This window comes from Puntigrus tetrazona, chromosome 14, assembly GCF_018831695.1.
Source record: "Puntigrus tetrazona isolate hp1 chromosome 14, ASM1883169v1, whole genome shotgun sequence".
NCBI classification, from domain to species: Eukaryota; Metazoa; Chordata; class Actinopteri; order Cypriniformes; family Cyprinidae; genus Puntigrus; species Puntigrus tetrazona.
This window is the reverse complement of record NC_056712.1, coordinates 21,907,563-21,917,529: the sequence shown is the minus strand read 5'-3', so window position 1 is coordinate 21,917,529 and position 9,967 is coordinate 21,907,563. Positions and strand designations below refer to the sequence as shown.

Sequence of the window (9,967 nt, the reverse complement as noted above, 5' to 3'; positions counted from 1 at the left end):
AACAATGTATAAAAACTGAAAATATATTTAAAACTAGCCTGCATGAACTGTTTGAAATACATTTCAAGTCTCAGTGTAGCTGTCAGAATGTTGTTACTTAATTCTGTAGCAGCAGTGCAGCCTTCATCTCGCTCTCAGCTCATTGGCTGGAAGTCAGCTATGATGTCATCACAGAATGTTATAAGGGCTCTGACAAATAGCCTGGGAGCCACACTTAACGTAACACCGCTCAGCAGTGTGACTGTGTGTGAGAAAAGTGCTCTAGTGACAGAGGAAGAGAGAGCAAAAGTGAGAGAGAGGGCGCGAGAAAGAGAGATAAGCATGTAAGAGAAAGCTGGGGAGGATCTACTCGTTCGTAGCAAACCTAAAAACCTTAAAAGCATACTGTAACTTTGCATGGAAGAAGTGGAAGTGGAATTCATTTTTGGAGGTTTGTAAAAAAAGAAAGAAAGAAATTGCATTATCTTTGCATTGATTTGCACTGTTTACTTAGTCTTGTTTACTTAATGTTTGCATTTTTAACTGGTTTACCACTCAGTGCACAAGCCTTTGTGTTAATCTTTTCTTAACTAATTCATTATATATCTGCTTTTCCTTTTCAATCTCTTAGGTCATGAATAACACCTCTGTATCTCCAAACGAGTGTCAAAATGACACGCAGCCTAACACTGGCGAACCACAGATGGTGCTGTTGGGCACACTCATGTCCGTTCTTGTGCTGGCCATCGTCTTTGGCAATGTGTTGGTGATTACAGCCATTGGCCGCTTCCAAAGACTTCAGACCGTCACAAATTGTTTTATTACATCACTTGCGTGTGCAGACCTGGTCATGGGATTGGTGGTGGTACCTTTTGGTGCCATTTACATCATCCTGGGTACTTGGCACTTCGGCAGATTCTGGTGTAATTTTTGGACGGCCACTGATGTTCTGTGCGTCACGGCCAGTATTGAGACGCTTTGTGTCATCGCTCTGGATCGTTACCTCGCCATAACATCCCCCTTCCGCTACCAGTCCTTACTGACCAAAGGCAGAGCTCGCATCGTTGTGCTGCTGGTGTGGATCATTGCCGGGCTCATTTCCTTCCCACCCATCTATATGGATGTGTGGATTTCCGATAGCGAAAAAGCAAAAAGCTGCTTAAACAATGTCTGTTGCTGTGAATTCCATACCAATACCCCCTATGCCATCCTCTCATCAATAATCTCGTTCTACTTCCCCCTGGTCATCATGATTTTTGTCTACAGCCGTGTCTTCCAAGAGGCAAAGAAGCAGCTGAAGAAGATATACAAAGTTGAGGGACGATTTTATGCTCAGAACAACGGCAAAATGCAAGAGGAGGCAAGCAGCCACTGCGAAGCAAGGACCGCCAAGAAGCCCAAGTTCTGTCTTAAGGAACATAAGGCTTTGAAGACTTTGGGCATCATTATGGGTATATTCACGCTGTGTTGGCTTCCGTTCTTTGTACTAAATGTGGTAATGAACACAAATGACATTGAATTGGATATTGCATTCAAAATCTTAAACTGGATAGGCTACGCAAACTCAGCCTTTAACCCAATGATCTACTGTAGAAGTCCAGAGTTTAGGTACGCTTTCAAGGACATCCTATGCCTTAACAGGTCACATTACCCTAATGTTAGGCCAGTCAATGGATATGTATACAGTGGGCACAGCTGGCAAAGTGAGCACCGAGGACGAAGCAAAGGCAGCTCAGAGGACAGTGACCCAACTGAGAAAGAGAAACGCATAACAGCAGATAAAACAGACTCTAATGGGAACTGCAGTAAAATGAATGCGTTGTAAATCAACAAGTGAGTTTTGACTTGTTCCAGTGTGACCTCTGTGTCAGGTTAAGCCTTCTCTGGTAAGTGACCAATGCTGGGTGTTTGTTGAAAAAAGGGACATTTGTTTTCCTCATTTACCTCATCGCTTTCTCTTATCTCGTTCTCTTAGGTTAACCTTTTATCAATTCAGTTTTAAGTGAAATGCTCAAGGAGATTTGACAGCAATGAAAAAAAAGATAGTTTGAAGTGGTTTTGAGGTAAAGGGACTTCCCTCCTGAGTCATGTTTCTGTCATCTTGCATAAAGGAAGTGAGTTTCAGTTTTAAATAATGTTTTCTTGCATTAGGTTAACAGATTAAAACAGGTAGCATTAAAACTGAAGCATTTTCCTTCAGTTATTCGGGCTCACATACTGTATGCACAAAGAAACAAGCATTACTTCACATAAAGTATCAGATTTACTCCTCCAAATTAGGCCATTTCTGATGATACATAGAAAAAATACACTTCATAAAAAGTCTTACACCAGCCACAGTTCTGTTCTAACTAGTCTTAAATACATTTAAAAATGTCTTGGTTAAATTTTTTATTTTTTTTTTAACTCGGTACAGAAACAACACCTCTTACCACAATGAAAGAGGAAGAGAAACTACATGTCCATACTAGCTTGTTTAAGGAAATTGCTTAATTATATAGTTCAGCCATTTGATCATATGCTTAAGCTGAGTATCCTTAGAAATCAACAGAAACAAACCATTGTATGCTAATGCACAATATCGCATTTTCACAACGTAAACAAATTCTCTATCTCTTGCTTAAAGTGTGTAAGATAACAGAACTTCTCTGGTGGCATGTTTTAATCTGCGTTATATCATTTCATTTCCCTCAGCAGTCCTGAATGCTGCCAAATCAAAATTATTTACCCTAGGAATGCTCTTAACATTTCCCAGTACAAATGGGCAAAGTCCATCAAGCTTCTGTGTAAATCCCTGAGATTCAATGTTTATCAAAGTCATTATGTGACTCCCTCTCAAAAAAAAAACATTATCTAGAAAGATAAATAAATTAGGAGGCTTCGAGTTTCCTGTCAGGTTCAGCTAATGCATGCAGTGCAAAGAATACAGCAATTTCCCTGTTCCTCGCTCACTCATATTTCTGACCTAGGCGTTTAATCTAATGTTCCATGCATATCATAAACTGCGTAAGTGGTAAAACGTTTCAATACTTGTCAGTGTTTGTGAACTATTAATTTAGGGCAAGTGTCTCTGTTACTGTGCAGCCTGTTTATGCGGTCGAAAACTGTGAACTTTGCTCTTTAGAATATCTCTTAGTATAAGTTGTGGCTTTTTGTGGTCTTGATCGATTTTATGTGCAAAACAAAATGCTTTGAGCATTTCAAACATTTCTACCCGTTTACTTTTTATGGATACAATGTGGTGATAAAAATATTTCTGTTTCACTGAAGCATTACATCAAAGTGCAATTTAAAATCAGCTTCTTAAAAGGGTGCACCATAAATCTGTCCAAGATTTTATATTGGAACCATAAATCAAAGATTGTTTATGTACCTGTAAAAAAAACTGTAGAGATTAAAAAAACGCTCTGTCACTGTAAACACTGGACTACCAAGCAACAACATGCATGTCCTTTTTCAGTAAACGAAAGTGACTGTGACGGCTTGGACAGATTTGTTAACACTGCACCCTTCTGGGAACAATTTTCTCTGCATGTAGATCACAGTAACCTCCTGTGTGAAACTCTGACCTAGACCACCTTGTGCTAATGAAATATTTGTGCAATCTTTGCTTTGATTGTGGCAATGTGATTTACTGTTGTGTTAGAATTTTATATTAATGCTGCCTTTTCTGTGGACATGCTTAACCTGTTGAGTGAAGTGTTTACATTCATTAATGTCTTTCATGGGTCACAAATTATTGGCATGCAAATTGCCAAGAATTGCACTTTCATTTTAGTAATTAAGCAATGCTCTGGAGTTAATGTCACGCTACAGACATCATATTGATGTCACCTTCAGCATTTAATGTGCACTAAGTATTTTTTTCAACTGCAAATTTAACAAATTCATACAGACATTTTATTGTACGCAAGGGACGTCTCCTTTTAAGTTGGCCACCATTTTGAAATCACATGCCCAGCCAAATACTACTTATTTTATCTTGATAACCACCTCTTATTGGACACTTTTAGTCAAATAATAAATGAACCATGAATAACACAAGTGGCTCTGTAAAGGGGATTTATGCTTATATATGCTTTTGCATAAAGCTGCATCGATGCAAACAGGTGTTCAGTGTCATACTGGCCAGTTAAATATAAACCAAAAAATTACTTAGTGCGCATTATAGTCCATCATCTGTGTCTGTACAGTTGAAAAGGGAACAAGGTATTTCATAGTCTCGTTTTGTTCTTAAAATGTTCTGTTTGAAACAGTTTGAAATGGCTACTTTGGAAAGCATACTTTGCACGGAAGGAGATTAATGGTCACATTTGTAAGTACAGACGCAGTGTGGACAGCCTCTTACTGATGCATGAAGATGTGATTAAAAATGCCCTGAATATTGCTTTAATGATATAAGAGCGGATTTCAAATTCATAATGCAAATGAACACACGGTAGGCAAAAGTTCAAAAACGCTTCTCACCCAACAATTCATGACATGTGTGGTGTATATAATGTTGTTCCAGTTTGATGTTTACTTACATTTCTTTGAGCTACTTTCGCACAAGATTTATCACTGTTTTGTTGAACTACAGTGAAGTACGTTCAACCATATTTGTCTATATTAATGGTATTTATGAAATACAAGTGTCATGCCATTTGTATTCTGTAATAAATGATGTATTTAATGTATGCCTGGATGTGACAAATCTTTTTTTCAATGTTTAGAGCAAAGGCGCAAAGCCCTTGGATGAATTCCTAGTGAACAAGCAAAACAAAAGGATAAATCACGGCCATTACGGCACAAGAAACAGCTTTAGGGTTTGCAAAGCATCCAAAATGATCCTAAAGTGTCTACTAAGCATAGCTGCATACATTTCGAATTCATTTCTGATGCAAAAATAGCATTAGTCTGCCAGTACAAGTGCTTTTACTGTATGACTTTATTAAAGTATTAGATCCGGCGCCCATCAGCCGCCTTCTCTCTATTCTGCATGTCATCAGAAGGCATTTCCCTCACCATTGAAGAGTAAATCAATCAGTGAATCGCCATGAGTATGATTTGTGTCCATCTGCGCTGCATGGAAAACATCCCCTTAAGAATAACTTCACCCTTTGCATGCGTAGCTGCAACTCAGCCGTGTCTATTTCAGTATGGGAACGAGCCCCTGCAGCATGTGATTGGAATAGACTGTGATATTGTAAAAGGTTTCCATTCTAAGCAGAGGTTTATTACTATATCAGATTCCATTAGAATTCATTCGCATTCACCTCATATGACTGTGAACAAAAGTGCAGCCTGGACACAGTAAATTAGGTGGCATATAAATGTCTAGTTGTTTGACCACACAGAACCTCTTTTGGCTATAGATATATATAGGAAGAGTGAGGCTATATGACATTAAAATGATACGTTAAATTGTACATTAAAAAGCCAATGATTCATGGCGATATAGTGGTAAATGTTCCCTTCATTGACTGGTTCATATGCCTGCTGTGACATTCAGAAAAGAGCAAAAAAAAAAGGAAGAGAGAATAGATTCATTTAATGAAAGGGAAATTAGACATAAATGGAACCACCAGAGAGGAAAATATAGGAAGGGTTTTACCCTGAACCCCATTAGTCATGATGAACTTGAAATGGACTGATGAATGTGTGTGATGAACATGAAAGTATAAAAGTGGTCTAACCCCTTAAAATCCCAATACTGTACTATATTAAAAATAATGCAGGTTATGGTATAATACCCTATATCCTATCTAATGCAACAGAGCATGTTACTGTGATCTTATAGTGATCAAATAAATACAAATAAAATAAAACACTGGTATGAATAATAGCACTGAAAAATAACACTGGTATGACAAAAATTAACTGAAACAGTGACAAAAAACATGTTATAATAATCTGCAGCAGCTAACCTTAGCTGTTACAAAGATTTAGAGGACGTGATTTCCAGAGGTTTGACATTAAACTAGTGTACCTGTGAGAAAGAGAAAACATCGGACAACACAACCTCACCTAACACCAGCAGGCTAAACCAAACAGACAGCCACTCAGAACAACTCATTCTTTGACCCTCTCACCACTAAATCAAAGTCTATTCCACCGTGAGAAGGTTTTATAAGGACACAAGATTTTAACCAGCTTAAGAACGGCCTGGTTATTAAATGTGATTTAGAACTACTGAACAAGAACCGCTGGTTGTTATTCACGAGTGCTCTTCAAACTGATCCGATCATTTACCTCAATTACACTTGAGCCTCGGCTGAGCTATACGCAGCACGTCTCAGTTATTAAATCATGCTCGGCTCTCCACCACAAATAAAACTGTTGCATCAGTTGGCGCTTCTTTAAAAAGTCTTAAAACGTCTGCCAGGCACACATACGGCTTCTCTGTCAATATACAATTTGGAACATAATGTCTTTCTCTGGATTCCACATGCTCATGTCACGGGCCAAATCTCCTTCTCTGCAGTATCTCAGCTCCTTAGAAGCTTCCCAGATAATGGAATCATGTTGTGAGTGCAAAAGTGCACCATCCTTTTTTTCTAAAGATTTTTAGAAAAGAGCCAACACTGACGGCGAAGAGCAGGTTTCCATACCTCCAGCAAAAGAGCGGGGTGCCGACCATGGCACCACACAGTCTAACAGCACCGGTCTGTGAGAGACCTCCATGGCTCACCCCAATAAAGTCATTCTCCTGCCCTGGGGGTTAAAACAGCACAGCATCAGAGCACGGTTTAATTCAGCCTCAGGAGTCCAAGAAAAATATCAGAAAAATACTAGTCAAACAAACAGCCCACGGCTACATGCCTTGTTCCTTTCCCACGTTTGATACATCTGCCGTTTTTTGCTATTAGCCTGCAGCACATTATATAAATCTCTAATTCCGACAGCAACATGCCACAGCTGTCATCATGGCCGTGCAGAACAAAGAACTTCCGAGCCATAATAGTGCCGTAATGGTCTGAACATGAGGAGTGGGAGACATCACCAGAGTACAACATAAACACTAGCTATCACTACAGACGAGCTGCATGACGCACGTGGACACATAGACGAAGACTAACGCTGCTGCATATGCAGCGAAACACAAAAACAACTAGCCGCGTACATAAACGACCACAGGGGACCTGAAATGAGACACCACAAAAGCACTCCGAGGAGAGATTATGGAGTCACTCACAGGAGCCATTTTCATAGTAAGAGCCGAGGGTCTCTCTTGTGCTTAATGATTTTGCCATTAGAGTAATCCAGTGTCTCATTTTCTCTCTCTAGAACAGAATGTCCGCTGTGTGGTTTTAACACTACAGTCGACCAGCTGTGACTCGCAGTAATGCCATGCATCTATGCATTTTTAATTGACGCTGTATGCTAATTTACACGGTAATGGAGAAATAACATGGTTTATACATGGAAAAGCTCAAGTTCACTTAGTTTAGAGCATCAGAAAACACGAAAAAACAGAATGAACTGAAATAGCGAGAATGTGCATCAAGGGCACTGGTTAGTAATAATTCAATAAATGTAGAAAAATAGGTCTGTGGAGATAATTAGGCTTTTAACTGAGGTGGAAAAAAAAAAATCAAATGTATTTCACAAAATAAATATATTCCAACAAAACGTTGGACTCTACCGATATTGTATTGTATTATCTTTCACTGGATAAAAAAGTTAAATATTGTCTTCTTTTGCAGTAAATAAAAAATTTAAATATACACATAATATAATTAGTGCTGTCAAACAATTAATTGTGAATTGTTTGTTCATACTAATGAGTATAATAATTATGTATATATAAATACCAACAGATGCATTCATTTATAGAAATATATTTATATATAAATTATATAATGAATGTAAATATACATGTAAATATTTTGTAAATATATGCTGTATGTGTGTGCTTTAATATATGCATAATAAATATGCACAATACAAATATGTAAACAAAAACTTTTATTTTGGATGTGATCAATCTTTTGACAGCACTAAATATAATAGTTTGGTACTGTACATATGTTTGGTCATGTCAAGAATATGTGTTTTAGATATGTCAATAAAATTGCTAATCAAAAAATACATTTAATTCAAGATATATTCTCTTTAAAAAAATGTCTTGCATTTCAAGTAAATGTGGATGTTTAAATGGAAAGGAAGATATTTATTTTATTTTTGTAGTGATGTAATAGTGTCTAGTGTGTGCAAAATTACAAGCATTGGTTGGTGACCTATATTAGTTTATTTTAGGCTTTTGTGTCACAAATGATCTTGCATTATCTTGAAGCACTAAATGAGGTTTGCTCTAATTAATGTAAGAGGCAGATGGAGCAGTGATCCGGTTTAAACTGGGTTCTGCATACAAAATCTATAAAGCAGGATTTGTTTGTCAAAATGGATAATCAATAAGGCTTCCATCTGTGGGGGTTAATAATGAATGACTTACATTAACTTTGTCCCTTTTTGTTCAAGGTTTTCAAAGTACTTCAAAGAGTGACTAATTTCCGGTCCCTATTGACGTACAGCACAAAAGACCTGCTTCATGCACTGCTCTCCACATTTCACAGAAATCTAATGCTAAGACCCTGCTTTTACTGTGAACCATTTGAGCGCATGAAAAGAGCGAATAAATGTAGATCCAAATCATCCTATGAGGTATTTAATCTACTCCGCTTTGCTCTTCACGCATTTCAATGACACGTATACACAATGCATATTAAAATGACTAAAGATGCATTTTCTCTCATTTTAAATTTGATTATTCCGCACATTTAACGCATTAATTCAATGTCATACCTGAAAAAAATTCAATTAATTAAGCAAAGTATTTTTTTTTATAACATGACTGTTTGGCATAGGTTAAAAAACAAAGGCAGAAACATTAATACTGCTTATCGTATTATTAAGCCTTTTGTTTCCACTTTAGATTCAGACTGTCTATATCTGACTAATACAGTCCTGAATGTAATATTTTGGCTTTGTGAAACAGGACTGCTATTATTTATTAGTGTAAATTACTTGCTGCTGTCATCATACGACCGTATGTTATGCTGGATGTCTGCCCATACTGATATCAGACCCATCCAGCGCTGTATCCCGATGGTATGTGTCATTCTCTCTCACTCCCTCATCCCTTTCTTGTGTTTACGTCTCAGATACAAGCCCTACAGCTCTGAAATGCAGAATGAATAAATGCCGGGAATTCATTGTCATAAAGCAGTACACAGAGGCCATACATGGTAACAGAAATGGAGACATAAGTGTCCGTGGAATTACTCAAAGAGACACTAAGTGGAGGAGGCTGGCAGGAGGTATCGCACTGGACGTCTGTTACATCATGTGGGGACTGATCGCCAGGAGTATCCAGGTTTTGCAATCGCTGCTTTGATGTCCATCGCACAGACTGGAGACACATAAAACAAAACATTTCACCAAAAGAAAATGTCCTGTAAATGCTGACATTAATTTTTAAGTCTTTTGTATTGTCACTGTAAAAAATGTTTGCCGAATTTTAAAAAGCGACCTCTCTGGACTTAGATTAAAGAAATCAGTTATTATTGTATGCTAATATGCACACGCGGTTCTACAGCAAACACTTCAAAGATGTTGGGAAATAATATTGTAGTTCCCACAAAAGTGATAAATCTGTCATCATTTAGTTGTCTGTGATTCAGTGTTGTTTTAAACCCCACTTACTGTACGTCCACTGAATGCATGCAAAATAGATTGTAGCTGTTATAAAGTCACAGTAAACCATGGCTTCATGGGGGTTATTGCTTTTATAAAGCGGTTATGCAATATATGTAAGGTTTCACGCGGTAAAATAGCAAATAAATTGTAATGATATTAATACAAACAATTTTTCTTCAGCCAAACACAAAAGTTTATCCTTAGGCCTCGTTTCTGTTTTAAAACAGAGTTTTAGAATGAAAACAATCCTCATTTACACTGGCGTTTCAACATGCGTCACATGACCATGACTGATGCGTCTGTGTGCTTG

At 37.7% G+C, this 9,967-nt stretch overlaps 1 protein-coding gene across 1 annotated transcript; it reads left to right on the top strand.

Moving 5' to 3' along the window:
• Positions 1-219: 219 nt before the first annotated feature.
• adrb2a (adrenoceptor beta 2, surface a) lies at positions 220-4,655 on the top strand. The gene is made up of 2 exons (XM_043257161.1): positions 220-430; positions 611-4,655. The coding sequence occupies exon 2, from the start codon at positions 614-616 to the stop codon at positions 1,802-1,804; it is 1,191 nt and encodes a 396-aa protein (XP_043113096.1). The 5' UTR covers positions 220-430; positions 611-613; the 3' UTR covers positions 1,805-4,655.
• Positions 4,656-9,967: the final 5,312 nt, after the last annotated feature.

What these genes read in the sequence shown, in the direction of transcription:
- adrb2a (XM_043257161.1), top strand. Translation starts at nt 614, where the DNA reads ATGAATAACACCTCTGTATCTCCAAACGAGTGTCAAAATGACACGCAG.